The sequence below is a fragment of the Sciurus vulgaris genome (genome assembly GCF_902686455.1).
Source record: "Sciurus vulgaris genome assembly, chromosome: X".
Classification (NCBI taxonomy): Eukaryota; Metazoa; Chordata; class Mammalia; order Rodentia; family Sciuridae; genus Sciurus; species Sciurus vulgaris.
Window position 1 is genome coordinate 1,822,696 of NC_136471.1, and position 27,988 is coordinate 1,850,683.

At 53.0% G+C, this 27,988-nt stretch overlaps 1 protein-coding gene across 8 annotated transcripts; it reads left to right on the top strand.

Moving 5' to 3' along the window:
• On the top strand, positions 1 to 27,849 carry PDZD4 (PDZ domain containing 4). 8 transcript variants are annotated; one of them, XM_079123984.1, is made up of 8 exons: positions 1 to 698; positions 21,922 to 22,175; positions 23,171 to 23,261; positions 23,760 to 23,858; positions 24,594 to 24,656; positions 25,063 to 25,164; positions 25,456 to 25,566; positions 25,716 to 27,849. In XM_079123984.1, exons 1-8 carry the CDS (start codon positions 639 to 641, stop codon positions 27,261 to 27,263), a joined length of 2,328 nt encoding a protein of 775 aa, XP_078980110.1. In that variant the 5' UTR covers positions 1 to 638; the 3' UTR covers positions 27,264 to 27,849. The 8 variants fall into 8 exon arrangements, with proteins under 8 accessions (XP_078980110.1, XP_078980111.1, XP_078980114.1 ...); XM_079123985.1 differs by having other exon boundaries at positions 21,922 to 22,157; XM_079123987.1 differs by lacking the exons at positions 1 to 698; positions 21,922 to 22,175 and adding an exon at positions 22,188 to 22,635.
• The last annotated feature ends 139 nt before the right edge of the window (positions 27,850 to 27,988 follow it).

The window sequence follows — 27,988 nt, forward strand, 5'->3', positions numbered from 1 at the left end:
CTGCGGGCGCGCGCGCGTGCCCGTGAACCCAGGCGGGAGCCGGAAAGAGCCGGCCGGCTGCGGGCCAGAGAGCGGGCTCGGGGAGCGCCGAGAGCGCGACCGGGCGAGGCGGGAGCGCGGGCGCGGGCCTGGCCGCGGGCGGGGGCCGCCTCGTGCCGCCAAACCCCCTGTCGGCGGGCCGGGCCGCGGCGCGGAGCGCGAAGGCCAGGCTCCCGGGGGCAGCGGCCATGGGCAGGAGCCGGAGGCAGCAGCGGCAGCGGCAGTGGCGGGCCCCGCGGGCGGGGAGGCGCTCGGCCCACGGCCCCTAACGGCCCCCGGCGGCCCGGCGCGCCCCCGCGCCTCCTGGGGGGCCGTAGCCAGGCAACGCCCGGCGCGCCCGCCCATCCCCCGCTGCCCTTTTTTTCCCGGCCGGGTGCGAAGGAGCATGCCGGCGCCTCGCCTCCGCCAGCGAAGAGTTAAGCAGAGGGGCGTGGAGCTGCCCCCTCCCCGGGGGCGTGCCCCCCTCCCCCGCTAGGCGGCCCGCCCCCAGCGCTAGGATATGGACCCCGGCCCCGGCCCGGGACCCGAGGTCCCGCGCACGGGCCAGTGAAAGGCGTCTTCCCGTTCCCGCCCTCCTCCTTCCCTCGCCGGCCAGCACCATGGGATGCAATATGTGCGTGGTCCAGAAACCGGAGGAGCAGTACAAAGTGATGCTTCAGGTAGGGCGGCTGGGCTCGGGCGAGGGGCAAAGCCGCGCCAAAGGAAGGCGCAGACCCCGTAGGGAAGGACAGGTGGAGTCGGGGAGGCGGGCGTGGGAGGGCAGTAGGGCTCGAAGAGGAAAAGGTAGGGCGCCAACCTCACCCTCAGATTCAGGGCTTGCTGGGTGTTGGCGCTCCGTGGGAACCAGCCACGGATGGGGGGAGCGGGGTGGGGTGGGGGTGCGAGGCGCAAGACTCAGGTGCCTGGGGAACGTTGGAACACGAGCCCTGCGTCCAGATCAGCCCGAGATGAGAAGTTGGGGTTGCCCCGGGTGGGGTCCGCTTTCGTCCCGGGACCTGTAGCCGGGAGGCGCGGCGTGGCCGGCGCGGGATGGAGGTTGCAGAGCAACGGGCTGGATTCCCGGCACATGCTTTCCCAGCTGGGATCCAGAGCCGAGGTAGAGGCCGGGCGCCTACGGTGCTTGGGGCGGCTGAATCCCGTCCCTGCGGACCAGGGGCGCAGAAGCCCCGAGGCGCCGTCGCCGTCACCGTCTGGCCCGGTGACTGGGAGCCCACTCCTGACCCACTCCTGGGTTTGGCCCTGTCGGAATTCCCGGGTGAGTGAGTGGGCGCCTCTGCGGTCGGCTGTGCCTGGCCGGCGCTGAGCAGGTCCGCCTGGGCTCCGGCCTCCTGGGCCATGCGGGGCATGAACCTGGCGGTGAGCCTCGCGGAGCGGGAGAGACCCTGCCGCGTGCTCACACCCCGAGCCCAGCCCCGCAGCCCCGAGTGGGGCTTCTTTGCCTGTGCGTGGCGTGACTACGTGAGTGTGTGCCTGTGCCCCGTCTGTGTGTGCGCGGAGGTTCCCAGGCCCCGCGTTTGTGTACTTTCTGTGTGCACCCCTCGAGGTGTCTAGAGAATCGAGTCCCTGATGGTGTGGACCTAGACACACTAGGGCTAAGTTCAGGGAGGTCAAGGTCAGAGGGATCGGGACCCAGGAACAGATGCAAGTGCAGACAGGTATGCATTTAGTAGCTCCGACCTAGCCCCTGGGTTTAGTGGTCAGACAGGGCAGCAAGTGCATGCAGGAGACGGTTGACTGGAGAGAACCGGGAGGTTCCTAGACGAATAAGGGGGAACCCCAGTAGACACTGGCAGAATCGCGGCGGGAGCGTGGGGGGGAGAGTTGGAACGGATCAAGGTATGGAGGTGGCCCGCGGAGAGCTCAGCATTTGTGCTGTGAGCGTGGTTCTTCTGGCTTCCAAGAATAGGAGGCGACGCGAGGGGAGGGTGGGGGTGGTGTGCAAGCCTTGTCCCAGCCTGGTGGTGTTTCTGGTCTCCTCTCCTTGGCCCTTCCCCGGGAGCCTGTGCCGGGCCCTTGCTTCCCCTGCTCGCTGCCGTCCACCTTCTTCCCTGTGCCACACTCGCCCCTCTGCTGTTACTCTTGTTTCCAGTTTGGAACCCTTGCCAGGCCATTGCCATTGCTCCAGTGGGATAGGGGTCTGGAATGACCCAGGTTGGGACAGAGAGGACATTCTTAGAATCTTGTATTCCCGGACCCTAGGTGGGAGGTGGGCCTGGCTGGTTGGTCCAGACTTGGGAGCCCATCCTCATTGCTTCGTTTTCTGGAATCATTCCATCAAATGGCAAGCCATTCTAGCTGACCTGTCTTGACTTGTTCGGAGAAATCTCGGTGAAGCACTTGATGTAAGACTGGCCTCCTAGGGACCAGTGAGCTGCACCACAGGCCAGAAAGGAGCCATGGGTGGGAGGCAATACTGGTGACCCTTCAGGCCTCCCCTATGGCAATCCTGGAAGGCTAGGTCCCCTGGGATTGCCTTCAGGAAGATTCCAGTGGGGACAAGGGCTGAGGTGATCCTGATGGGAGAGCACCTGAGCACTTTGCTTCTTAAAAGACAGTCCTAACTTTCCCTCATGAAGGGCCTCTGCAAGGTGGCTAGCCAGGAGGAGCGCTACTTCAGGCCAGTCACCCTCTGCATGCCCATCTGGGTGGCTGCAGCCACCACTGGTCAGCTCCCAGGCCATGCTGTTCCCTTTAAAGCCCCCCTGGAAGTTTGAACAAAAACCTTGACTTACTCCCTTCTTCCTTGGCACATTTGGAGATGGGATGATTTTAAAACCAGAACCATTGTTTAAAATTAAGGGAAAACAAAAGCGGGTTGAACAGAAATCTGTGTGAAAAACCCTGAAAGCCATGAGCTATCCCAGGTGCCTGCCCTGGGGGAGGGATCCCCAGGCTCCATCTGCTGGAGCAGGGGAAGCTTTGGTGCCCCAAACCCAGAGAGCCTCCAGGACCACTTGCCTGGCTCTCAAGGTCCTTTATGTGCACACCTCCACTCAGGGTGCTTTTTCTGGTCTCTCCCAAAGGCTTGATTTTAGAAAAATGCACACGTGCACCTGCAACACTTTGTGTGTGTGGTGCTGGGATGGAACTCAGGGCCTCCTGCAAGCTAGGCAAGCACTCTACCACCAGCTACACCCAGTCCAACATTTCCTGTGACTTTCTTATATCAGGGCTCCCTGTAGCCTCTTCTAGATCCATAGAGGGCTGTGCTCCGCAGGGGAAGAACTCCCAAATCTCACCTAGCTTGGGGTTCCAGACCCTTTCTCCCGAGGACACAAACTTTGGAATTCTAGTGACTGGGAGGCTGAGGCAGGAAGATCATAAGTTCAAGGCCAGTGTCAGCAACTTAGAGAGACCCTGTCTCAGAAATAAAAAATAAAAAGGTCTGGGGATGTGGCTCAATGGTAAACTGCACCTGGGTTCAATCCCCAGTACCAAAAAAAAAAAAAAAAAAAATTACAGTTTTGGGCTGGGTGTAGTGGTGAACGCCCGTAACCCCAGGAATGCACCATTGGAAAGGAAAAGGTAATCAACTCACCAATGATCTGATTGTAATACATATAAAATTCTAAAGAAATCCACTGAAAATATCAGAACTAATGAGTTCAGTAAGATTTCAGAATACAGGATCAGTGTTTAAAAAGCAACTGTAGGAGCTGGGTGTGTGATGGCACATGCCTATAACCCCAGCAACTTGGGAGGCTGAGGCAGGAGGATCACAAGTTCAAGACCAGCCTCATCAATCTAGTGAGGCCCTAAGCAACTTAGTGAGACCCTGTCTCTAAATAAAAAATAAAAAGGGCTGGGGATGTGGCTCAGTGGTAAAGCAACCCTGGGTTCAGCCCCCCCCCCCAAAAAAAAAAAAAAAATTACAGCTTTGGCCTGGAGGTATAGCTCAGTGGTAGAGCTCTTACCTAGCATGTGCTAAGCCCTAGATTCCATCACCAGCACTGTAAAAAAAAATTGCAACGTTATTAACATATGATTTAAAATGCATCCTTTTAAAATGTGTAATTCAGTGCTTTTCAGTATATTCACATAGCCATGTAACTGTCACTGCTATCTAATTCCAGAACATTTTTATCACCTTAAAAAGAAATTTTGTACCCATTAGCAGTCACTGTGCCATTTCTCCCCCAAACCTCCCAGCCCCTGGCCACTATTAATCTTCTTTCTCTTTCTGTGGACTTGACTATTCTGGGCATTTCATATAAATGAAACCACACAATATATGACCTTTTGTGTGTGACTACTTTCATTTATAATGTGTTCAAGGCTGGTACGTTATAGCACAGATCAGTGCTAAATTTCTTTTTATTGCCAAATATTCCATTGTCTAATATGCAGCATAATATTTATCTGTTTATCTGTTGATGGGCATTTGGGTTGCTTTCACGTTTTGACTATTTTTTGTTTTTGGTCCTGGGGATTGAATCCAGGGGTGTTTTACTAGAGAGCTACATCCTTCCTTGGTCCTTTTTATTTATTTAAAATATTTTTTAGTCGTAGTTGGACACAATACCCTTGTTTTATTTATTTATTTATTTTTATGTGGTGCTGAGAATCGAACCCAGTGCCTCACACATACTAGGCAAGCGCTCTACCACTGAGCCACAACCCCAGGCCCCCTTTTTATTTTTTATTTTGAGACAGGGTCTCACTGAGTTGCTGAGACTGGCCTTAAACTTGTAATCCTTCTTCCTCAGCCTCTTGAGTCACTGGGAATAACAGGAAGCACACCACTACAACTGGTGGCTTTTGGCTATTTTGAATAACGCTCCTATGAATGTTGGTGGACCAGTGTCTGCATCCCTGCTTTGGATTCTTTTATATACCTAAAAGTGGAATCTCTGGATCTTACAGTAATTCTTCAGCGCTGTTTTCCACAGTGGCTGTACCATTTTCTGTTACCATCAGCAGCATATGAGGGTTCGGATTTCTCCTTGTGCTTGCTGGCACTTGTGGTTTTCTGGTTATCTCTTACAGCTGTCCTACTGTGTGAAGCAGCATTTCACTGTGGGTTTTTGTTTTGCATTTTGGTTTTTGCTGTGCTGGGTACTGAACTCAGGGTCTGCTACTTGAGTGCTCTCCCCCTGAGCCACAACCCCCTTGCATTGTAGCTTTCATTTGCATTTCTGGTTGGTTAAATGTTGTGGAACATCTTTTCTTGTGATTATTGCTTTGGAGAAAAGTCTGTCCTTATGCCATTGCCACACTGCTCTGGTTAGTGGAGCCTTGAGGGAAGTTTTGAAATTAGGAAGTGTGAGTAGTCCATGTTTGTACTTCATTTTCAAGATTGATTATGCTGGGTCCCTTGAGTTTCCATGTGAATTTTGGGATTAATTTGTCAATTTCTGAAAATAAGCCTGCTGAGATTTTGGTGGAGGTTGTGTTGTATACAACCAATTTGTAGAGTGTTGCTCACATGAACATGGGGTGTCTATTTATTTGGGTTTTTAACTTTTTTCAATGCTGCATTGTACTTCCTATGTTAAATTTATTCAAGTTATTCTTTATGATTTAATTATAAATAGAATTTTGTTATTTTGATTTTTGACTTTCACATTGCTACTGTGTGGAAATACAATTTGGTGTGTGTGTGTGTGTGTGTTTCTGGGGAGGGAACCCAGGGCCTTCTACGTGCTGGCAAATGCTCCGCTACTGAGGCATATCCATGGCCCCTACAGTTTATTTTTCCCCCTCTTACCGGGGATTGAACCCAGAGGTGCTCTACCACTAAGCTACATCCCCAGCTGTTTTCTTTTTCTTTTAATTTTGGGACAGTATCTCCCTAAGTTGTGGAGGCTGGTCTTGAACTTGTGATTTGCCTATCTCAGCCTCCTGAGTTGCTGGGATTACAGGCATGTGCCACTGTGCCCATTTCCTACAGTTGATTTTTGTACACTGATCCTATATTCTGCAATCTTACTTAACTCATTTATTAATTCTAATAGTTTTTTGGTGAATTTGTTAGAGTTTTCTATATATTAGGATCATATCATTGACGAATAGAAATAAGTTTACTTTTTCCTTTCTTATATGGGTACGTTTTCTTTCTTTTTTTCTTCTATTTTTTTTCTTGGTACTGGGGTTGAACCCAGGGGTGATTTACCACTGAGACACATCCCAGGCTCTTTTTTATTTTTTATTTTGAGGCAGGCTCTCACTAAGTTGCTGAGACTGGCCTGGCACTTGCCATCCCCTGCTTCAGCCTCCCCAGTTGCTGGGATGACACAGTTTCTTTTTTTGCACTGGGAATTGAACCCAGGGTGCTGTATCCCTGAACTACACCCCCAGTCCTTTTTATTTTTGATTTTGAGACGTGTTCTCATTAAGTTGATGAGGCTGGCCTCAACCTTGGGATCCTCCTGCCTTAGCCTCCTGAGTTACTGGAATAACAGACATGTGTGCCATTGCGTCTGGCAGCTGTGGGTCTCTCATAAATGCCCTTTTTCAGGCTGAGGAAGTTCCCTCCTGTTTCTTATCAATTATTTTTAAAATGAAGGGTGTTTGATTTCGTCAAATGCTTCTTCTGGGTCTATGGTGATGATTGTGTAGTTTTGTTCCTTTATTGTACTGATTTGGTCTGTCACAGGCCCTGTCATATTTTTGTTTCCAAACTTAAAGGCCATTTCTTTTATTCCAGTCGTGATCCTAGCACATTTAACCAAAGCAGGCAGGAGGCGCCAGGCTTCGGAAATCCAGGATGGCTCCTGAAAAGGAGGATGAGCGCATGTGCACAGGAAGAGGAAGTAAAGAGGTGGGAAGGGGTGGCCAGAGCCTTTCCTGTGCCCCTTCTGGTCATCCCGTCGCTCCTCTCCCTCAGCAGACCCGACACCCCGCCTTGCTGTGCATCCATGTCCCACGCTCTGCTGACCTTGCCTCTCTGCCTCTGTGTCATCCCTGTCAGCCCAGTCTTCGTGAACTTGGTGTCCCCTCTGACTCCATGACACCAGGCACATGGAGATGTTCACAAAATAAATCCCGATGAGGGAACCATTCTGCAGCACATTGCCTTGTTGCTCATGGTTACTGTCCAATGGAGCCTTGGGGTGGACTGAACCAGGCCACCTGTCTTCTCCCCTCTTTCTACCTCAAGACAGGCCAAAGACACCTTTGCAGCACCTACTTGCTGAGCCCCGGCTCTGACCGCCCCCATCCCTGGTGCTGGGGAACTGACAGGGACACACAGCCCCCTCCCCCAGCTCAGATTTGGGTTTGCCTGTGCACTGCTGTCTCCTTACCTGGGGAGTTGTAGTCACTGTGTGGGGAGTGAATGGAGAGGGGCTGCTGAATTCTGGACAGCCCCAAGATTTAGAAATGCCCCCTTCTTTACCTTGGAGTTCTGAGGACTGTCTTATTCATTGAAATAAAATTCATTGGTTGTGGGGACAGACAGAAGGCATATGGACACCTTTGGGAGTGGCAGTGATGACCACTATCTTGGTGATGTCTCACAGGTGTATAGACATACGTGAGACGTTTCAGAGTTTGCACTCCATGTATGTGCAAAATAGAACAGTTGTACTGCAGGAAAGCTTTAAAACCAAGAACTCCAAGTCCACTCATGCATGTCCCCGAGGGAGACTGGTACGTGAGCTCAGCTCAGCCCCAGGACCTGAGGGGGGCCTGGGTGTTCTTTGTTCTCTCCTTCCTTCTACTTCAGTGCAGTGTGGTGATAGGAATGGAGGAGAAACCCTGGGGTCACACTGTGACTCTGCCCCAGCCGAGCTGTGGGACCAGAGGCAGATCAATGAATGGCCCACTGGCTTGGTGCCCCCGTTTTCCTCACCTGTTAAATGGGTGTGCAAAGAGCACTTGCTTGGGGTGGTTGTGAGGAGGGAAGTGGATTGCATGTGCCTGGCAACATCTGCTGCTCTGCCCTGGGTCTCCTGGGATCCCACTGGGTAGAGGGTGGAGTTGCTGCCACCAGCACATTCAGTTGGCCATTAAGGGGCAGAAATTATGTATTAACATGTCACAGTTAATTGTCTGGTGACAGAAGAATAAGAGGTTGTCTAATATGAAAGAAAAGGGAGAAGTAAGGCAAGAAAAGGCTTCCGAGTTGTGAAGTGCCATGTGCCAGTTGGGAAGAGGGAGAGGTGGGACAGTGGAGGTGCTAGCCTCCTTGGAGCACAGGAGGCTAGGTGGGAAGTCTCCGGCTCTGAGGCTTCCAAGATGTCTTCCCTTTCCTGGTGCATTCTGCCTGTTCCTTAGGCAAAGCACTCTGTAGATCATATCGTTCCGATTATTGCTAGACAGACCGTGCCCTTGGCCGGCCAGGTTCATTTGTGGTGGTGGGAAGATGTGTTCTCAGTGGCTGAGCCACAGGACTGGAACATCTGAAGCTGCCCCTGCCCTGCCTCCAGGGGTTGAGGATGAACCCAGGTCCTTGCACACACTGGGCAAGCACTCTGCCACCAAAGGTCATCTCGATGATGACTTCAGGATTGGTTGGCGTTGTCCACATGTATCTCACGGGGCATTCCTCCTTCCGTGTGCTTCTGGGGCAGGTCTGGAGTATAAACAGCCTGCTCTTCCCAGGGAAGGGAGGTCTCAGCTGACCCTGGGCCAGCACCACCCACTCAGCAGTTTGGGGAAGGGCAGGTCAGGGAGGAGAGATGCTTGGGAGCATCTGACTGGTTTCTGAACGTGCTCTGGGAGTGCAAGTGCTCCTAGGCTCCTGGATCGGATTCCACCCTCTACCCTGAGACCCTCTTTAAAATGCACATTCTGATTCAGCTGTCAGGGTGTGGCTTGGGAGTCTGTGTTTCTCTTAAGCTCCAGAGTGCAGTGAGGTGCACATTGATGGCTGCTGATCCCAGACCTGGGATAGGAACTTGGGGTGAATTAGTAGAATCCCAAATTACATCAAGGTCACTGGGAAAGTGAATTTTTAACAAATAAGAGGCAAGGCCTTACAACAGACCTTTTAAATCAGGAGATCAGGACTTCCAGGGGACATTGCCTAAGTGGGGCTTCAAGGGACATGACCTATTCCTCTATGCCACGTGCAACTAACTGACCCTCTTTTCTTACCATCCACACTCCTAGCAACATATGCACAGCTCTCGTGGGTACCCCACCCTGAACTATTCAACAGGCCTTGCAGGTGCAGCCCCACCATCTTTCTCTCTCCTCTGGCCCTGGGCAGAAAGGGTGGGTACAGAGATGAACAGGGAGGAAGGTGACGATGTGGCTTGGCCAGGCATCTGTGATTGGTGATTGGAGCAGCTACACCTTTCTCTGGGCTGCCAGATGTGGGTGGAGTGTACAACTGTGTTCCTGCTAAAATTTTTAGAAATGAGGCATCTTGCGGCCACCAATGGAGTAATTGATTCAGACAAGGATCATCGCTGAGTGGTAAAACCATTAGATGTGAGAGGTTGTGGGGAGAACAGGATTCACAGTGTGACGAGGCATTATTACCCCAGATTGCTTGTAAACTAGTAAGAACGTGCACTTTACAAGGGAGAGATCTGCAGCTGCCACCTTGATAATGTGATCAAAGTGTCCCCACCAGTGGGCTATAGTGGGGCAGGATAGAGTAACACCTGGCTGGTATTCTTGTCAAAATGCTTAACTTGACTACAGGGAAAGAATCAGGCAAATGCAGATTCTAGGACATTCTACAATGACCATATGTCAAGAGGCCAGTATCACAAAAGTGAGAAAAAAAAAAGTGGATAGATTGTTGTGGATTGGAGAGTACAGACATGACCAGACGCAATATGCCCTTGATTGGGTCCTGGATCAATAGAAAAGTTATAAGGTGTTGGGGGTATAATTGGAGAGATTTGGAAGTGACAGTAGTTGCTAAATGTACTGGCCTCAGGGAGAGTGGGAGGAATGGCGTCTTGGTTTCAAACGCTTCTGCCAATGTACCAGTGTAAAAAGCCCCGGCGCAGGCGCGCGAGAGTGTGCGTCCTGGAGAGCGCTAGGTAAAGAGAACCTGTAGATAGCCCAACATTTCTGTGGGTTGGCAATTTTCAAAAATCCAGAGTTGGGAAAACACGAGTGGGGACTTTGCTGGGCCACTGAAAACGGGAGTGCCAGAGCCTGCCCTTTGCCCAGGCTGCTGCTCCCTGGGTTTCTCCTGCAGTTGTTTGGCCCTAACAGCTGCCTGGGCTCAGGAAGCCCCGGCACAGCCGCTTCCATGGTGGCTCCTGGACTCTCCTGGCACAGAGCTGGGAGCCAGCAGGTGTTTTCGAAACCACCGCTCCCCCCGCCCCGCAGAGCATAGGTTCGGTTTCTTTTTTCCTCCAGCCTCAGTCTAGTAATCTGCGGAGTGGGGTAAGGAGAGTCTAACTATGGCACCAGGAGGTCCCCTGGAAATGATGTAGCTTCACGGCTTATCCCGTTACCAATGAGAGGGAAAGGGATGGTTCTTCAGGCCACACAGGGAGTCGCATGTGTTGCAGGGGCTCCCAGGGCAGGGTTCTCTTCTTTTTTCTTGGCCTCCTTCTTATGTTCCAGAGGCTCAGGATCAATCCTGTCCTACAGCATTCAGTGCATGGAGAGGTGCAGGAGGTTCTTTGGAGCTGACCCTGGAATGGAGCCCAGCAACGGCGACCGGTGTGGTGGCAGTCCCCGCTACCGCTGGCTGCCTGGGCTGGCGCTGCTTTAGCGCGGTTGCCCGCTGCCGCCGCGCGCTCTTTGTCTGCGGCTCCGGGTCCAGGAGGCGGGGCCAGCGCGCCTGGGGTCCCGCCTTCCGCCGCTCACAGCATAGTGGTGCCGCACCCCATGGGGGTGCGCCCCTCAGGGCACCTGGTCCTCAGACAGTCGCAACCCCACCATGTCTCCGCAGCCTATCCGCAGCCCGGGCCCATCCAGCCCTCATGTCTCCTGACCCAGGCCATCTCTTGCCTGCCCCCATGTCCCCTTCACCTTCACAAGGTCTTGGCACCTACACTTTTCTCTCTGGCTCTCTTTGGCCTTAGGGATTTTTTTCCCTATACGATCCCATCAGCATAGCTGTCCCCACCCCATTCTCTGCAAAAGCATTCAAAAGCTCCCAAAGGCTATGCCCCTCCAGGTTGAGCTTCCCCACCTGCTTTCATTCCCAATGCCCCCAACATATCCAGAGGTCCCTCTCCACCATCTTGCACCCGACACCCCATGCAGAGTCTAACTCTTCCTTCTTTTGCTGACTTCAGGTGATGGTCTTCCCACCCTCAGGGGGCCCCAGCATCCTCCTTGAACCTCTGCTCTTGCCAATGCTCCTTCCCTGGGGAATCTCATGATTTCAAATCAAGAACAGTTCCTAGCAGGGAGCAGTGTCGCTGCCTGTAATCCCACCAACTCAGGAGGCTGAGGCAGGAGAAGCTGCAGCAAATTAATGAGACTCTGTCTATGAATAAATAGATAGGGCGGTGGGCCTAGCTCAGTAGTAGAGGGCCCCTGGGTTCAATTCCCCATACAGAAAAAAAAATCCTAGCTGAATTTCACAACAGTGATCACTGCATTAGTGGCCTAGATTTGGGAAAAGTATAGGTGGAGTGGGGCACTGGAGATATGGGCAGGTCTTGCATTTCATTCTGGAAATAAAAATTTGTAATGAATAAAACATGTCCATTTTGCATTTGGGACACAAATTTCTGTCCCAATCCTGAGGTCTTCCCTTCCCCAGTCTTCCTTTCTTCTGTAAGGATACCCCTGGTCCCTGTGGACCTGGGCAGTAGGGTTTGTATTGTTGTCATTTTGGTGGAACCCAGGGGCTTCTGCTGCTGAGCTACATCCCATTCCCAGCCCTGGGTCTCTCTAAGGGGCCAGGCAACTTGCGATTGTCTTGCCTCAGCCTCAGCCTCTGGACCTGCTGGGATAACAGGCATGTGCCACGACACCCAGTTTTATTTTTTGTGGTAAAAACGTATAACGTAAATTTATTAGTGGTGACATTTTATACATTCACAGTGTCATGCAACCACCACTGTCTCTTCCCCAACACATTCATCACTGGAAAAGGGAACCCAGACCTATTAAGCAGTCACTGCCTGCTCCCCCTCCTCCAACCCCTGGCAACCCTCATTCTGCTTTCTGTCCTCGTGGACTTACCTGTTCTGAACATTTCATTTAAGTGGAATAGTTTGGCATGTGGCCCTTTGTGTCCACCTGCTCTCACTTGCATAGACGGTTTGCAAGGTCCACCATGTCGTAGCCTGCATCAGAGCTTCATTCACTCTGCTGCCTGGCTGCTATTCGGCTGTTCCAGCGGCCCACATTGTATTTATGCATTCATCTGTTGGTGGACGTGTGTTGCTCCCAAGCCTTGGCTACCGTGAATAGCACTGCTTTGAACTTTTGTGTACAATTTTTGTGTGAATGCCTGTTTTCAGTTCTTGCAGGATTGCTGTTTAACCTTTGAAGGAACTGCCAGACCATATTGCACAGCAGGGGCACCACTTGACCCTCCCACTAGCAGTGCGTGGGCTCCGGGTCTCCATGTGTCCTTAGTGCTTGTCATTTTCCTTTTGTTGATCTCACCATGCTAGTGGGTGTAAAGCAGTCTTATTTTGGTTTGGCTTTGCATTTCCTCAATGATGAGTAATGGGAGCATCTTTTTCTGTGCTCCTTGGGAGTCATTTTCTAGCCCTCCTTGTCCCTTACCCCCAGCCAACCAGCAGCAGTCCACTTTTTTTTTGGGGGGGGGGAGACCAGGGATTGAACTCAGGGACCACTGAGTCATATCCCCAGCCCTATTTTGTATTTTATTTAGAGACAGGGTCTCGCTGTGTTGCTTAGTGCCTCACTTTTGCCGAGGCTGGCTTTGAACTTGCAATCTTCCTGCCTCAGCCTCCTGAGCTGCTGGGATTATAGGTGTGTGCCACCGTGCCTGGCACAGCCTGCTTTTTTAAAAGAGAAACTGACTCTGACCATGTCCTTCAACCTCCACAGCCCCGCATCCCCAGGGCCAAGCCATTCTTATCAGTGGAGGATGCTACAGTCTGTTCTCCTGCGACAGTCCCTGCCTTGCCACCCTAGCAGTGCTGGCTCCTTGTCCTCATTAAGGTCTCTGTTCAGTCTCCTCTCCCAGAGGCATCCCTGATCACCATCCACTCCAGCATTTTCTCTTTTTCTACTCCTTGAACTCTGGGCTCAGCCATTTGAAGTGCTTGCTTTTTTCTTGCCGGGTTTTGCCCCAGACTGGCTTCCCCAAGTCCTGGGATGTCTGTCCTACTCAGTTATGTCTAGTTCTGCCAGTGTTTGCACGACCTCCTGCTCTGGAGATCCTGGCTGACTGGAGACCTGGAGGTCATTGTGTACCTCACTTCCTGGGCTCTCTGCCACCAGGCTGATGCAGCTTTACCCCTGTCCCCTCCACCTCCCAGCTCTACTCCTGGTGGGCTCTGTATTCTGCCCCCAGCAGGAAGCATCTGCCAGCCCCTCCGTGCACCTGCCTTCAACTCTTCCTGTTAGGGGTGGAATGGGGACAGGTTCTGTCCAGGATCACTTGTCCTCGACTCCCTGGGGATATGAGCTACTCTCAGAGCACAGAATTCGTAGCATGTCCCCAAGCTCCAGCTCTGGGGGCCTAGGGCCCCACCCTTCTTCCCCCTGGGGCCTTCTGTCCCCTTGTGCCCAGACACACTGGCTGGGGGAGGTCAGGGACCAAACCATCCTTGGCCACCCATGGAGCCTTTTCTGCAAATCTCACAGGGACAGTGCAGGGTGAGTAGAGGCCTGTACTGGGGGAGAGGGCGTGGCTCAAACCTGCTGCTTGTTCAGGTTCTTCTCCAGCCTTCCAGAAAGAAGGAGCTTCCAAATTGGATCACGTGAACCTTTTTCCTTTTTTATTTTTGGTACCAGGGATTGAACCCAGGGGCACTTAACCACTGAGCCGCATCCGCAGCCCTCCCTATTTTTTTCTTTTGAGACAGGGCCTCTCTCAGTTGCTGAGGCTGACTTTTTTGAATTTGCCATCCTACTGCCTCAGCCTCCCAAGCTGCTAGGATTATAAGCGTCCACTACCATGCTCAGCTAACATTTACATTTTCAAAAATAAATGTGACCATATTTATATAATATTTGGAAAAAAGAGAAAAATCTCCAATATTTCTATTTCCCTTGCACAATGATTTTATATATTCACTCCTGGCTTCTTTTCATACACACGTGCAAATGCACACACACAGTGCTGGAAATGAACCCAGGTCCTCACAGATGCTAGACAAGTGCTCTCCCACTGAGCTACAAAAACCCATACAGGAATGTTCAGAGCAGCATTATTTATAGTAGCCCACAGATGGAAACAACCCAGATGTCTTATCATCTGTGATGAGTGCAGAAATGAGTGATCTGTCCATACAATGGGACATTTTTTTTTTGTTTTTGTTTTTTGGTACTGGGAATTGAACCCAGGGCCACTCTACCACTGAGCTACATCCTCAACCCACTTTATTTTTTTATTTTGAGACAGAGTCTCTCCAAGTTGTCAGGGCTGGCCTTGAACTTGCAATCCTCCTGCCTTAGCCTCCCAAGTAGCTGGGATTATAGGCGTATTCTACCAGGTCAGGCCTGATGAGCATTTTAGAGGACCTTTATAGTTATTGACAGATTATTCTCCAGAAAGTTGACCATTTTACTTTCTATGGTTGAAGTGGGACAGAACAGGCTGGACACTTGAGGAATTTTCAGGAAGCACGTTTATTGACTGCAGGGTTCAGAGGTGGCTCACACCTAAGAATTTTTCCTCTGAACAAAGAGTATAGAAATTCTTTGAACTTTATACCCAGTGGCAGGGAGGGGGCTAGAAGGTTCATATGACAAGCCTGTTTCATTACATCCTCTAGACAGACAGAGGTTTCACAAGTTTTTCTGCAAACCTGGCATTTATAAACAAAAAGGAAGCTACAAACCACAATGCCTTCTGCAGATTTTTGCTGATAGCTGATGTCCTGTGCAAAAAACTGATAAGAAGAGGAACTTACATGTCACAAATATGGTGGGGGTTTTTGCTTAATTACAGTAAGGGTCTCCTTGGTAGGGGGGTCTCTGGCCAGCTTCAGGGTAAGATTCTGACTGATAGTGTGCTGAGAAAGGGTGATGGGCTAGGCTGGGCTGAGGAATGCTCAGTGCTGTAGCGTCTGGAGGTGGCCACTTCTGTTGACCTGTGGAGACTGAGTTTGCCAAAGATTCAGGGCAATAAGTGCTTCCTGTGTGCAAACAGAAGGCAGGCTGTCTGGCCATAAGCAGAGTATGAATACCATTTGGGCCCTGCTTCCCGCAGAGGCTCTCTGTTGGCAGTTCCCAAGGTGATAGCCAAGGACTCTGAACTCAATTTGGCCCATCTTGGCATCTAATCAGGAAGAAAACAGACCTGGGTGCTGAAGAGTCAGTCACCCAGAGTAGACATAAAGTCCCCACCAGGATGGTAGTATGCTGTCAGGTGGCCTCACTGTCTCTGATGGCAATTGCCAGGGACTTTGGTTTTAATCTTCGTGCTCTGATATGGTCTCAGTGTGGTGTTTTGAGTATTATTATTTTCCAGTACTGGACACTGATCCCAGGTTGCTGCTCTCCCACTGAGCTTAATCCTCAGTCCTTTTTATTTCTTTTTATTTTAAGATGGTCTCACTAAGTTGCAGAGGCTGTTTTCAAACTTAGGAGCCTCCTGCCTCAGCCTCCCAAGTCACTGGGATTATAAGGGGTACACCACCATGCCTGGCTTGTTATTCTCATTGTTATTTGCAGTGCTGGGGATGGAGCCCAGGGTCTCACACATGCTAGAGGAGCACTCACCACTGAACTACATCCCCAGCCCACATTTTGATGATTTGAAAGGAGATGCCATAAATATGCAAAACCAATTGTACTAGTACAGAATGAACATGCAGTTGCGTGGACAAGCCTGGAGGTTTTTACATTGACCACAGGTACACTACAAAATTGACTGCCAAAAAGTAGCTTGTAGCTAAGGCATACAGTGATGTCCAGCATGTGTCAGGTTGTCCCAGCCCCTCCCTGGAGCACTAGAGAAGATAACTGCCATGGGGACTAGGTGAGGGAGAAGAGGTATGGGTGGGCTTTCTGGTACGTGATAAACTGGTGTTCTTCTGAATTGTGCCAAGGGAGGTAGCTTCTACTTGATGAAAGAAAATTTTTTGTTTTGTTTTTTTGCGGTGCTGGGGATTGAACCCAGGGCCTTAGTGCTTGCGAGGCGAGCACTCTACCAACTGAGCTATGTCCCCAGCCCGAAAGAAAAAAATTTTTAAATTTTTTTATTTCTAAAGTTACTTTTATAATCAGGAAAAAATAAATGTTCATTCATTGTAATGAAATTTGAAAGGTTTACAAAAGTAAGGAAATTGCCCATAATTCCACCAGAAATTCAACCATGATTACACTGCAATTTGTTCTGTTTTTTTCCTAGTGTATTCCAAGAACATCTTAAACAGTCCTTTCATTTGTTTATTCATTCAACAAACATCTGTTGACTATGTGTTGACAGCTAGGTGCTGCTCCCTTGGAAAGGACCACAGCTCCAACCAAGGCCCTGCTGTCCTGGTGCTAACAGCAGCAAGCTCTTTTTGCCATATACCCATGAGTCTTTGGAAACATTTAATAGTTTTTTTTTTTTTTTATTGACAATGTCCTTGATCAGCAAGTTCCACTCTCCCTGTAATAGAAACAAAGTGGATTCCTTCCGCATTGTTCCAAAGGAGGCAGGAGCCCAGGTGGCACACACGAGCTGTGCCCCAGGGGAAGCTATGCCATTCCTATCCAGGCTCCTGCCCGCAGGCGACCTTGGCCTTGGGTGGGACCCCTTGGGACTTTGTCATAGGAGGCCTGGTGTTCTCCATGCCCACACCAGGCCCTTGGACCTTCACTTTGACTTTGTTTGGATACTCACAGGTCAGGAAGAGTGGTGTGGGCTGTCTCTCCCACTGGAGATGGCTCACATTCTCCCTTGAATGCCAATTCCTTGCTTTATCCCAAAGGTGTCTCTCTTTCAAGATTGCCCCCACTTTCCCTTGAATGTGTATCTACTTCCTAAATAAACCTCTGTCTGTGCCCACCCCCCCCAAAAAAAAAAAAAAAAAGCCAGGCATAGTGGTGCATGCTCTCGGGAGCAGCTCGGGAGGATGAGGCAGGAGGATGGCAAGTTCAAAGCCAGCCTCAGCAACTTGGCAAGACCCTGTCTCAAAAAAGGCTGGGGATGTGGCTCCGTGGTTGAGTGCCCCTGGGTTAAATCCCTGGTATCAAAAAAAAAAATTAAAAAAGAAAGCTTAGTGTGTCATGAATGGATTTGGCCCTGCAGACCACTTCCAGAGGGACAGAGGGTACCCTTGGTGAGGTACATTGGGCACCAGGCACAGTACCAACGGAGAAGATAGGAGAGTTGATGGGCTTAGCCTGGAGGTCAGGGGAAGAGGTGACATCCTGGAAGGAGAATAGGTTCATTGCCATTCCCACTGCTGCCCAGACTCACCCCTCACACAACCCACCTAGACCCCATTTCTGATCCCAACTCACAGTCCCACCACCTATTCTTAGCTCCAGAGCTCACAGCCCATGTGGAGACCCTCCTCCCACTTGTCCCCAGCCTTCACTAGAGTGGGGAGGGGGCTTCCCCAGCTGGTCTCTGCTGACCTGAGATGCTGTGTCTTCAGCTGGCTCGTCTGTGAGACCCCTCCTGACAAGTCAAGTCCAGCCTGGACGTCCTGAGGCCTCCTGGACTTCCTTCTGCAGGCACTGACCCCAAACTTGTTTTGGACCCTGTTGGCTTTCTTGCTATTCTTTGAAGATGTCCAAGGCAGATCCAAAGCCCCCTGGACGCACCGTCCCTGCTCTTCGTCCCTCCCTTCTTAGAGGGATTCCATGTGGTTATTCCCATTCAGATTTTCTACTCTTCAGCAGCACACGTGGTTTCTCTAAACCACGTGTACAACTTTGCTGGCATATTTTACCCATTCTACTGTTGGGAAGTGTTTGGGCCACCGCGTCATTTGATTGCTGTGACCATGCAACACACATCCTCAACCACATGAGTAACACCCAAGTGTCCCAAAAGGTGCATCCCATCTGGCTGCAGCCCTGTAGAGCATGGCCAGTTTGGGCTGCCTTTTCCTGAATGCCTGTTGGTATCCTTTGCCTACGTTCCTAGAAAGTTGTTTTATTAGTGTTTCATAGGAATTCTCCATAATCTGTTATCGGTTTTATGCTCTGATCCTGTTTCAGGTGTCTCTTCTTGGCCAGAAGTCTTAACATCTCCTCCATTATGTTTTTTTTCTTTGCATCTGTAAAGTTTCTTCTCATATCTGTCCCAGCACTGCAAATGTACTGTTCACTGTCTCCAGACAGCTGGGCCTGCCCAGATGGCAGCAGGGGTGGTATCCAGCATGCCTGGACATTTGCCGGTAGGGTGGGAGGGACATCTGGGGTAAGCAGGCCTGGGTCTGGACACCTTTTTCTTTTTTACTGCTGGGGATGGAACCCAGGGCTTTGCACATGCTAGGCAAGTACTTTACCACTGAGCTCCACTTGTGGCCCTGGACACCTTTTAGAGACTGGAGTGGTCCAGTGCTCAGTCTGAAGAGCAGGAATGTTTCAGAGCATGGCCTCCAACAGTTGGGGTGGGGCAGGGCAGAGCTCCAGACAGGATAACCAGAGCCCTGTCATCAGACAGTAAAGGATCACAGAGGGGCTTATTTCTTCCTTGTTACAGCTTGTCTCTGCCCTACCCACCCTCATTAGCTCTTGGGGCCCACCATGACCTAAAGAGAGTGGAGGCTTTGGGCCTCCACCCAGATCTGCCTGTGCTCAGAGCCCACTGGGCTAAGGAAAGCCTGCTGGACTATCATGAGCAATTCTCTCTGATGGCTCCTGATCTGAGGTGTTGAGACTGCATGTGCTCAGCCCCCTCCAGCCCACCCTACATGCTGTTCCCAGTGCCTGGGTTCAGTTTCCATAGCAACACTGCTGCTGGGTAATGATTCCAGGGAGAAACCACATTCCTGTGGTTCTGTGTCACCTGAGTGTCTCATGGTATGCTTGTTGCCCTGCCCTGGGAGTTTCAGGGAGAAGGCTCCCCCATGAAAACCCTGGGGACAGCTCTGAGCCCTTCCGCCACCATGTTTGCTTTCACTCAAAGGCAATGGTGAGCTGCCAAATGTTCCAAAAACAAAAATAAAGCACCAGTTGGGACATTGGCTGATTTCTGTGGTGTAAATGCTCCACTGTAGCCAATTTCAAGCCATCACCATGAGGCCACTGAGGTAAGAGGTGTGCAGCCGCACACCATCATCAGGCATTCGCCTCCAGCTGCACTGAATGGAAATAACCAGAGAAGAAGAGATGACAGAAGAGCAGTAAAGTAATTAGAAAGCAACGAGGTCTCCAAGGTCTCCGTCTTTAGTGCCTTTGTTTTTAATACCATTCATTTAGTTGTACATTTCTACAGTTGAAATGTTGATAATGGCTGTCTCTAACAACTGGTGCCAGCCACTGCTGGAGGGCTTCAAGGTCATTCCTCACATCCCTGTCTAAGGCCTTCCCAGACTACACCTCTGCTGGCTGTCCTGCACACAGCCCCTCTGCAGCCTGCCTGTCGACTGCAGGCCCTTCACCAGGAACAGCTCATTCTGTCCCAGCTGACTTTCTTACACTTTCCCAACAAATGCCCTCTTGGCTGGAAAATTCTGTTTTTTCCCTTCACAGTCTTTGATTCAGTAATACCACTCTTCTCTTCTGTTTTCTTTTTCTTTGGTTCTGGGGATTGAACCCAGGGACACTTAGCCACTAAGCTACATCCCCAGCCCTTTTCATTTTTTATTTTGAGACAGGGTCTTGCTAAGTTGTTTAAGACCTCACTAAATTGCTGATGCTGGCCTCCAACTTATAACCCTCCTGCCTAAGTCTCCCTACTCACTGGAATTACAGGTGTGGACCACAGTGCCCAACTTTGCTGTATTCTTTATAGCAAACATAAAAAATCCTAGTGATGTACAGAGGGGACCAAACCAGTAGGGTAGGTGTGTAGGATCTTTGAGAACCTGCACCTGCCTAATGGTAGACATAAAAAAAAGACTGGAAAGAAGTATGTCTACAGGGCCACAGTACTTATGTTCCTGAGATCATGGGCAACTTTGGTTTTCTTCATTATGGTTTTCTTTGTTTTTTGAATGTTCTACAATGGACCTGTGTTTCTTTTCCTATCAAACAAAATGGAGTCTTTAGAAAACCATTTTTCAGAACTTGAAAATTTGGGGGAGAAGGGAGACCTAGAAAACAAATGACTATCTACAAGGACATAATGAAATAGCAGAAAAGTAATTGTTTGGGTTACATTGGCTCAGAAGTCAGCCACTGCTGAGGCTAGGAGGGGTCCCTGGGACACCTGGGCTTTCATCAGACAGGCCACCTTACAGGCTAGGGCTGTGGTGTTGCATTGTGATTGGCATTTCTATGAGAAAGGACAGAAGGGTTCTTGCAAACTGGCCAAAGCAGGAGACTTTGTGGGGTCTTCCTCCTTCCCTTTCATCCCTTGCAAGCCCCTCCTGCCTTGCCCTGTCTTTAGGCACACTAGCCTCTTCATTGTTTTTCTTAGTCCCTCTCTGGTTCCCTTTGCGCCTGCTCAGGGAGTCTCCCACTCCCCGCTCCCCAGGCAGGGGGGTGACCTTGCCAGGCCCAGAAGAACCCTTCCACAAACTGCTGACGGAATGAGCCCCTGCAAGACCCCCTCAATGCTGCTGCCTCCAGAAAGAGCTTCCTGATTGCTCTTGCAGGTCCCTTGACACATGCCTGGAACTGTGGTGGCATTTGTTCCACCCCATCTCTACTTGCTCCCTTCTAAGGAGGACCTAAAGTTGTAGCGCACTGCCCCAGGACAGAGTTCGGCCCATGGTGCTTTGCGCCACGCTGTGCTCTCTATCCAGCTGGAATGCCCAGCTGCCTAATGGGCTTTCTCTCTTACCAGCTCTGCTTCCCAGTGCTCCACCTTCTACTCCTGATTGTCCTGCTCTTCCTGCCAAGCTGCTCCCAGTTCCACTTCTGTCTTGGGCCCCAGGCCTTAGCCTAACATGGCCCCGTCCTCCGCTACACCTCATTCTGGCTACTATGTAGCCTCTCCTTGATACAAGTCCCTTCAACTGGCTGAGCCTCAGTTCCCTCTCTGCAGAATGGAGGCAGTAACACTTAGGGGTCAGGACTCAGTGGGGAATCACATCAGGGACCCTGCCCAGAACCTGGTGGTGACTTTGTCAGGGCCACTTTCTTGGCAGCTCTCTTAGGCCACCTTGCTACTCCAGGAAGCTTCTAGTATCAAGGATTTTTCTTCTCAGCAAGTCAGTGGCCACCATGAGGACACAGACCGAGTCCTAAGGTATCTTCCTACTCTTCTCCCAGCAGACCCCACCCAGCCTTAGCAAGTAGGCATCTGTTGATAAATTCCACCCGCGTCGTCAGCGTCGTCGTCCTGCCTTGATGTTCCAGGAGCACAGTGTAGATGCTTAGTAGGGTTGGCTGCTGTGCTTCAGTTGTCAAGGGACTCTCTGGGGTCTTCTAGGTGTGAGTTCTGTCTTCAGTGTTATCTGAAGGAAAAGCAGATCCTGGTGGGAGGGAGGACAGGAGAGTTGTGGATGGTTCCTTCTCAAGGAGAGACTGAAGGACATTCTGGGGTGAGAACAGTCTCCAGACCCAGTGCACAGACTTCAGGTCACCCTGGCTCTCAGAGGGGCCCAGAGATCCCCAGACATCACTCATGGAGTAGACATTGAGAAGTGGGATTTACCTGAGCATGAGGGCACCAAGGGTAGCCAGGGACATGTGCGCAGAGCACATTCCTCAGTTGAACAGATCGGGGTGCTCAGGGCCCTGTTGGTCTTCACCCCTAGAGGTGAGGAGCCAGCCCTTGAGGGTTCTCACGGAGGCGTGTCTCTGCTGCAGGTGAACGGGAAGGAGCTCTCCAAGCTGTCTCAGGAGCAAACCCTGGAGGCCCTGAGAGCCTCCAAGGAGCCCCTGGTGATCCAGGTGCTGAGACGCAGCCCCCGCCTGCGGGGGGACAGCTCCTGCCACGACCTTCAACTGGTGGACAGTGGCACTCAGACCGACATCACCTTCGAGCATATCATGGCGCTGGGCAAGCTGCGCCCGCCCACCCCACCCATGGGCATCCTGGAGCCGTACGTCCTCTCTGAGCTGTGAGTTGCCCTCAGGAGGGCCCCGGGCCCTGCCTCCAGAGAGGACATACCATCTGGGGCAGTTGTCCCCATGCCACCCAGAGGCGTCGTTGATGCAGCTCTGGCCGTGGCAGGGAGACCCCCACCTCCGCCTGCCTCTCAGGCAGGAAGCAGGCTCCTTGGCCTCCAGAGCTGACCATGGCACCTGAGGGCTCAGAAACCTCCAGGCCTCTAGCCTTGGGCTCAGCAGCAGCTGGTGAAGGGGGCCGACCTGTCTGGGACCTCGCTGCTCCTCCATCCTCTCTCCTCCTCTGCCGCCCCATCGTCTCTGCTCCTCACAAGCATCACTTCCTGAATCTTCTCGCATCCCTTGTCTGTCCCATCCCTCCACCCGCTCTGAATTTCCTCCATCTCTTCGGCTTCTTTCTTTGGCCCACCCGGAAGAAGGGCCTTTCATCCAGGCCCGGTGGCCCATGACCATGTGAGCGCTGACTCATTCTGCTAATCTTGGCCCAGGCCGCAGGGAGGTGGTCCTGGGATCCCTCCTCTGCAGAGAGGTAGGCCATAGGGCCGTGAGCAGCCAGTCTTAGCTTTGGGGCAAGGAGGGCAGCCCTTGGAGGCAGAGGGGGTGCCCGTCTGCTCTGTACAAGTCCTCCAGGAACTGGGTAACTCCTGGGGGTGCTGCATGAGTGGGGCCAATACTGGGGGACGCTGGGGCACCTGGAGCTTTGGAGAAGTTGGTCCCTGTTCTGGGAGGGGGATGGGGAGAGCTCGGCACGCCTGGGTCCCCAGCATTGATGCCTGCTCCCTCACGGTTGAGAAGCATTCCTGGTCTTTCCGTGGATGCACGCAGTTCTAAGGAGGGGTTCTGGAGGAGGCAGCTGGACTACCTACCGCCAAGAGTGTGCCCACCGCAGGGCTCCCTGCCAAGTGCACTGGGACTGGTCAGCTAGGAGCTGGGGTTAGGGTGCCAGAGGAGCAGATGGCGTGCCTGACCCCCACCTTCTCCTGGGCAGCCCCCCCATCAGCCATGAGTATTATGACCCGGCGGAGTTCATGGAGGGCGGCCCACAGGAGCCAGACCGTATGGACGAGCTGGAGTACGAGGTGAGCCGGGCAGCCGGGCCAGGGCCCGCAGCCAGCCTCAGGAGGCGGCACAGGACGGCCGACTGCAGCCCTGCTCAGGCCTGGCTCCTGCTGCCCCCAGGCGGTTGGGCCTCCTGGCTCTTGCCACTGAGCCCTCCCTGGCGTGTCCTTCCTGGTGCGCGTCTGGATGAGTCAGGGAGGGCACGGGTGAGGTAGTGCATTCCGTCTGTGTTGGTGAGTCCATGTCCCACGCATGTCTGTGTCCTGTGCGTCCTGTGAATCCTGTGTGTCCTGGGCATTTCCTGGTAGGGAGACCACTGAACACGTGCACCATTTGGGATGGTAAGAGAAGGAAGCCCTCAAAGCCAGGGGCTGGACGCTCGGTTCAGGTGACTGGAGGGGAAGGCCAGGGACTGCTGGGGGAGAGGGGCTGGGCTGAGGCTGTCACTGACTGCAGGCTTCCTTGCTCACACTGTCTGGGTCTTTCTACCTCTGCTTCCTCCCGAACCCTTGTGGCAGGAGGTGGAACTGTATAAAAGCAGCCACCGGGACAAGCTGGGCTTGATGGTGTGCTACCGCACAGATGACGAGGAAGACCTGGGCATCTACGTTGGAGAGGTATGGAGGCGGGTGCCGAGGCAGTTCTGGCATAGGGAGAGCTCTGATGCCACGTGAGCCCTGTGGCTCTCTGCGTGGCCCACTCAGGGCTCTGGGACTGTCCCCTGGGCATCACAGTGGGCTGCTGGGTGGTGAGGACAGGGCAATTGACAGCTTCACTCTGTCCATGAGGCAGTCCTCTGCAGGAGACCTGTGCCCAGGCTTTGTTCTCCCACATCCTGGGGCCACTTCCCTCCCTCCCTCTGGCAGGTGTCTGTGTGTTTACTGGAGGGAACATGGCTCCCCGCTGCCCTCTGCTAGCAGTGTCCTAATAAAGCTAGCCTTCCAAATGGAAAAGGTTGTACTGGCCATGGAGCCCCAGGGCGGATTGTTTTTCTTTTCATTCTGAGAAAGTACCCAGTTGCTGTGCTTTGCCCAACTCCTGCAAAAAAAAAAAAAAAAAAGAAGAAGAAGAAGAAGAACAGGCTTTTCATGCAAAAGAGCACAGAGTGCCAGGGGCAGGGGTAAGGGTGTGGAGGCTTCTGGTCAGCATGTGTTCTCCCAGGCAGGGGAGGTGACTAGCTTGGGGCCCACTGCCTCTGCCCCTGCTGCCTAGAGCGCAGACATTGCTGCTCTGAGCTGAAATTGGAGTGAGAGGGCTTCACTTTGCTTTGGGGGCCTCCAAGGTGAGGCTGCCCCTTCTCACTGCAAAGGGCACTTTAGGCACCGAGTTCCCAAGATGCATGTGTCCTGCAGGTAAATCCCAACAGCATTGCAGCCAAAGATGGCCGGATCCGTGAAGGAGACCGCATCATCCAGGTGAGCATTTGCAGGCTGCCAGGTCTGACCTGAGGCCCTACTGCACCCAGCGATGGCCCTGCTCCCTCTCCTTAGCCCATCCCCAGCTCTTTCTCACTGCAGTTCAAGCCTAATGCCAGGCAGCCTGCTGTGTCCAACACCGGGGCTGAGTCTCCTCTCTTCTGCTCAACCTGCGTATCTTGCACATGCCCATGGCATCCGTGGGCAGCTCCCCAGCCTCCTTTCCCTTAGTCCTCACTCTATCCTGTCTTGGAAGGCACATGTCCTCTTGCCAGGCCATCCTCTTCCTGCTACCTTCTGTGTATTTATACCCCCCCAGAGCTCAAGTACCTGTCTTAGCCCAGCCAGGGCCCTGCCCCAAAGCCAGCCTTAGCATCCTTGTTGATTGTCCCCTGGCCTGCTACAGATAAACGGCATGGATGTCCAGAACAGAGAAGAGGCAGTGGCTATCCTTAGCCAGGAGGAGAACACCAACATCTCTCTGCTGGTGGCCCGGCCTGAGAGCCAGGTGTGTGTGCCCACACTCAGGCGACCTGGGGCTCCCAACATTGGGCTTTCTTTCTTGGAAGCCGCTGATCTGTGACAAGTGCACAGACATGTCAGTTTGGAGCTGGAGGTGGGTGGATAGAGGTGTCCCAGATCTCGTTTCCCCTTCCAGCCTCTGATAGCTGAGTGGGTTGGGACTATCCCGTTTCTTGGGTTGTTGAACGTCACTGAGAGCGCTGGACCTAGAGGGGACCCGATAGGCATCTGGGGAGGACCTCGAAGCAATGGGACTAGCTTGAGCCTGTCTCTACAGCTAGCAAAGCGGTGGAAGGACAGTGACCGGGATGACTTCCTGGATGATTTTGGCTCCGAGAATGAGGGGGACCTGCGTGCGCGGAAGCTGAAGTCACCCCCTGCCCAACAGGTGAGGATGAGCTATTAGTGGGGACAGCAAGAGGGGAAGGGAGAAGGGACTGGGGGCATGTAGGGCCTCCCAGTCTGGGCCAGAAGAAACACTTCTGAAGCCCCTTCAGGCCTTTGGGACCCTGAGTGTGCTTGTCTTTTCTGCTCTAGCCTGGGAATGAAGAGGAGAAGGGGGCTCCTGATGGGGGCCCAGGCCTGAGCAACAGCCAGGAGCTGGACAGCGGGGTGGGCCGGACTGATGAGAGTACCCGTAACGAAGAGAGTTCTGAGCATGACCTGCTGGGGGATGAGCCCCCCAGTACCACCAACACCCCTGGAAGCCTGCGCAAGTTTGGTCTGCAGGGGGACGCTCTGCAGAGCCGGGACTTCCACTTCAGCATGGACTCACTGCTGGCTGAGGGGGCAGGGCTCGGAGGTGGTGATGTGCCTGGCCTCACAGATGAGGAGTATGAGCGCTACCGGGAGTTACTGGAGATCAAGTGCCACCTGGAGAATGGCAACCAGCTGGGCATCCTCTTCTCCCGGGCTTCCAGCAGCAATAGTGCCCTGGATGTTAACCGCAACGAGAGCCTGGGCCACGAGATGGCCATGCTGGAGGAGGAGCTTCGCCACCTTGAGTTTAAGTGTCGCAACATCCTGCGGGCGCAGAAGATGCAACAGCTGCGGGAACGCTGCATGAAGGCTTGGCTGCTGGAGGAGGAGAGTCTCTACGACCTGGCGGCCAGTGAGCCCAAGAAGCATGAGCTGTCTGACATCTCCGAGCTGCCAGAGAAGTCTGACAAGGACAGCACCAGCGCCTACAACACTGGGGAGAGCTGCCGCAGCACCCCGCTGCTTGTGGAGCCCCTGCCTGAGAGCCCCCTCAAGCGGGCCACCGCTGGCAACTCCAACTTGAACCGGACCCCTCCTGGTCCCCCTGTCGCCATCCCCTCCAAGGCTGCCCCTCTGCCTGGGAGCCCTGCCAAGTTCCGATCCCTCTCCCGGGATCCTGAGGTGAGCCGCAGGCAGCAGGCAGAGGAACGAGTCCGGCGCAGCCCCAAGACAGGGGTGACCCTGGAGCGTGTGGGCCCTGAAGGCAGCCCTTACCTCTCAAGGCGCCGCCGAGGCCAAGGCCAGGAGAGCGAGCACTACCATAGCTGCGTGCAGCTGGCCCCAACACGCGGCCTGGAGGAGCTGAGCCACAGCCCCTTGAGTTTGGCTGGGGGCCCCCGGGTGGGTGGGGTGGTGGCTGCAGCCGCTGAAGCACCCCGCATGGAGTGGAAGGTGAAGGTGCGCAGCGACGGGACGCGCTACGTGGCCAAGCGGCCTGTGCGAGATCGGTTGCTAAAGGCCCGGGCCCTGAAGATCCGGGAGGAGCGCAGCGGCATGACCACTGATGACGACGCAGTGAGTGAGATGAAGATGGGCCGCTACTGGAGCAAGGAGGAGCGGAAGCAGCACCTGATTCGCGCGCGGGAGCAGCGGAAGCGGCGTGAGTTCATGATGCAGAGCCGGCTGGAGTGCCTGAGGGAGCAGCAGAATGGCGATAGCAAGCCTGAGCTCAACATCATTGCCCTGAGCCATCGCAAGACCATGAAGAAGCGGAACAAGAAGATCCTGGACAACTGGATCACCATCCAGGAGATGCTGGCCCATGGCGCACGCTCGGCTGATGGGAAGCGAGTCTACAACCCTCTGCTCTCCGTCACCACCGTCTGAACCACCCGGGCAGGAGCCCAGCCCAGGCCCGGGAAGCTTCCCAGGCCTGGCCCTCACCCTCCCTTAGAATCTAGTGTGTGTGTGTGTGTGTGTGTGTGTGTGCGCACGCATGTGCACACTGTGCACGTACATACTCCCGTCTTCGTGTGTGCACAGGACTTTGTTGACAGAGAAGCCCTGAGAAGGGACACTTCTTTTCTGTCACCTACTTCCTTCTCCCCAAGAGACCACGTCAACATTTGGCATTGGGAGCATACCTGTAATGAGCGCCCCTTTGTGTGCGTGACATACATGTAGTGCTCTTGACGTGTACTTGGAGACAGGGAAGTTGGTGCAAAGAGAAGTGAGGTGGACTGTCCTAAGCACAAGAGAATGTCCAGCCTCACAGCTGAGCGCAGCCTCTCCCGAACCCTGGGAGCCGCAGTTATTTGTAGACAGAAGCAACCCTGATTTATGTGGTTTTTCTCCCTTTCTGTGCTTGCCAATAGTTGTTTTTCTGTTTTGTGGACCTGCTCTGGGCGCTGGCAGCTCCTTCAGGCAGCCTGACCAAGATGGAACCCCACCCAGTGTTGGTTGGGAAGGACGTGGGGGAGGAGGAGAGGGAGGGCTGGGGTGGGAGGGGAGGGGAGGGGATGGAGGGAGGAATGGGAGGCAGCTGTCCCAGTGGCCTCCACTCTGTGGGGTGGGGAAGGGGAGCCTCTGCTATGGCTTTTGAGGCTCACTCC

Coding starts and splice junctions, on each gene's coding strand:
- PDZD4 (XM_079123984.1), top strand. CDS start 639: ATGGGATGCAATATGTGCGTGGTCCAGAAACCGGAGGAGCAGTACAAA. Junction 25,165..25,455: donor TGGCCCGGCCTGAGAGCCAG/GTGTGTGTGCCC, acceptor CTGTCTCTACAG/CTAGCAAAGCGGTGGAAGGA. Junction 25,567..25,715: donor AGTCACCCCCTGCCCAACAG/GTGAGGATGAGC, acceptor TTTCTGCTCTAG/CCTGGGAATGAAGAGGAGAA.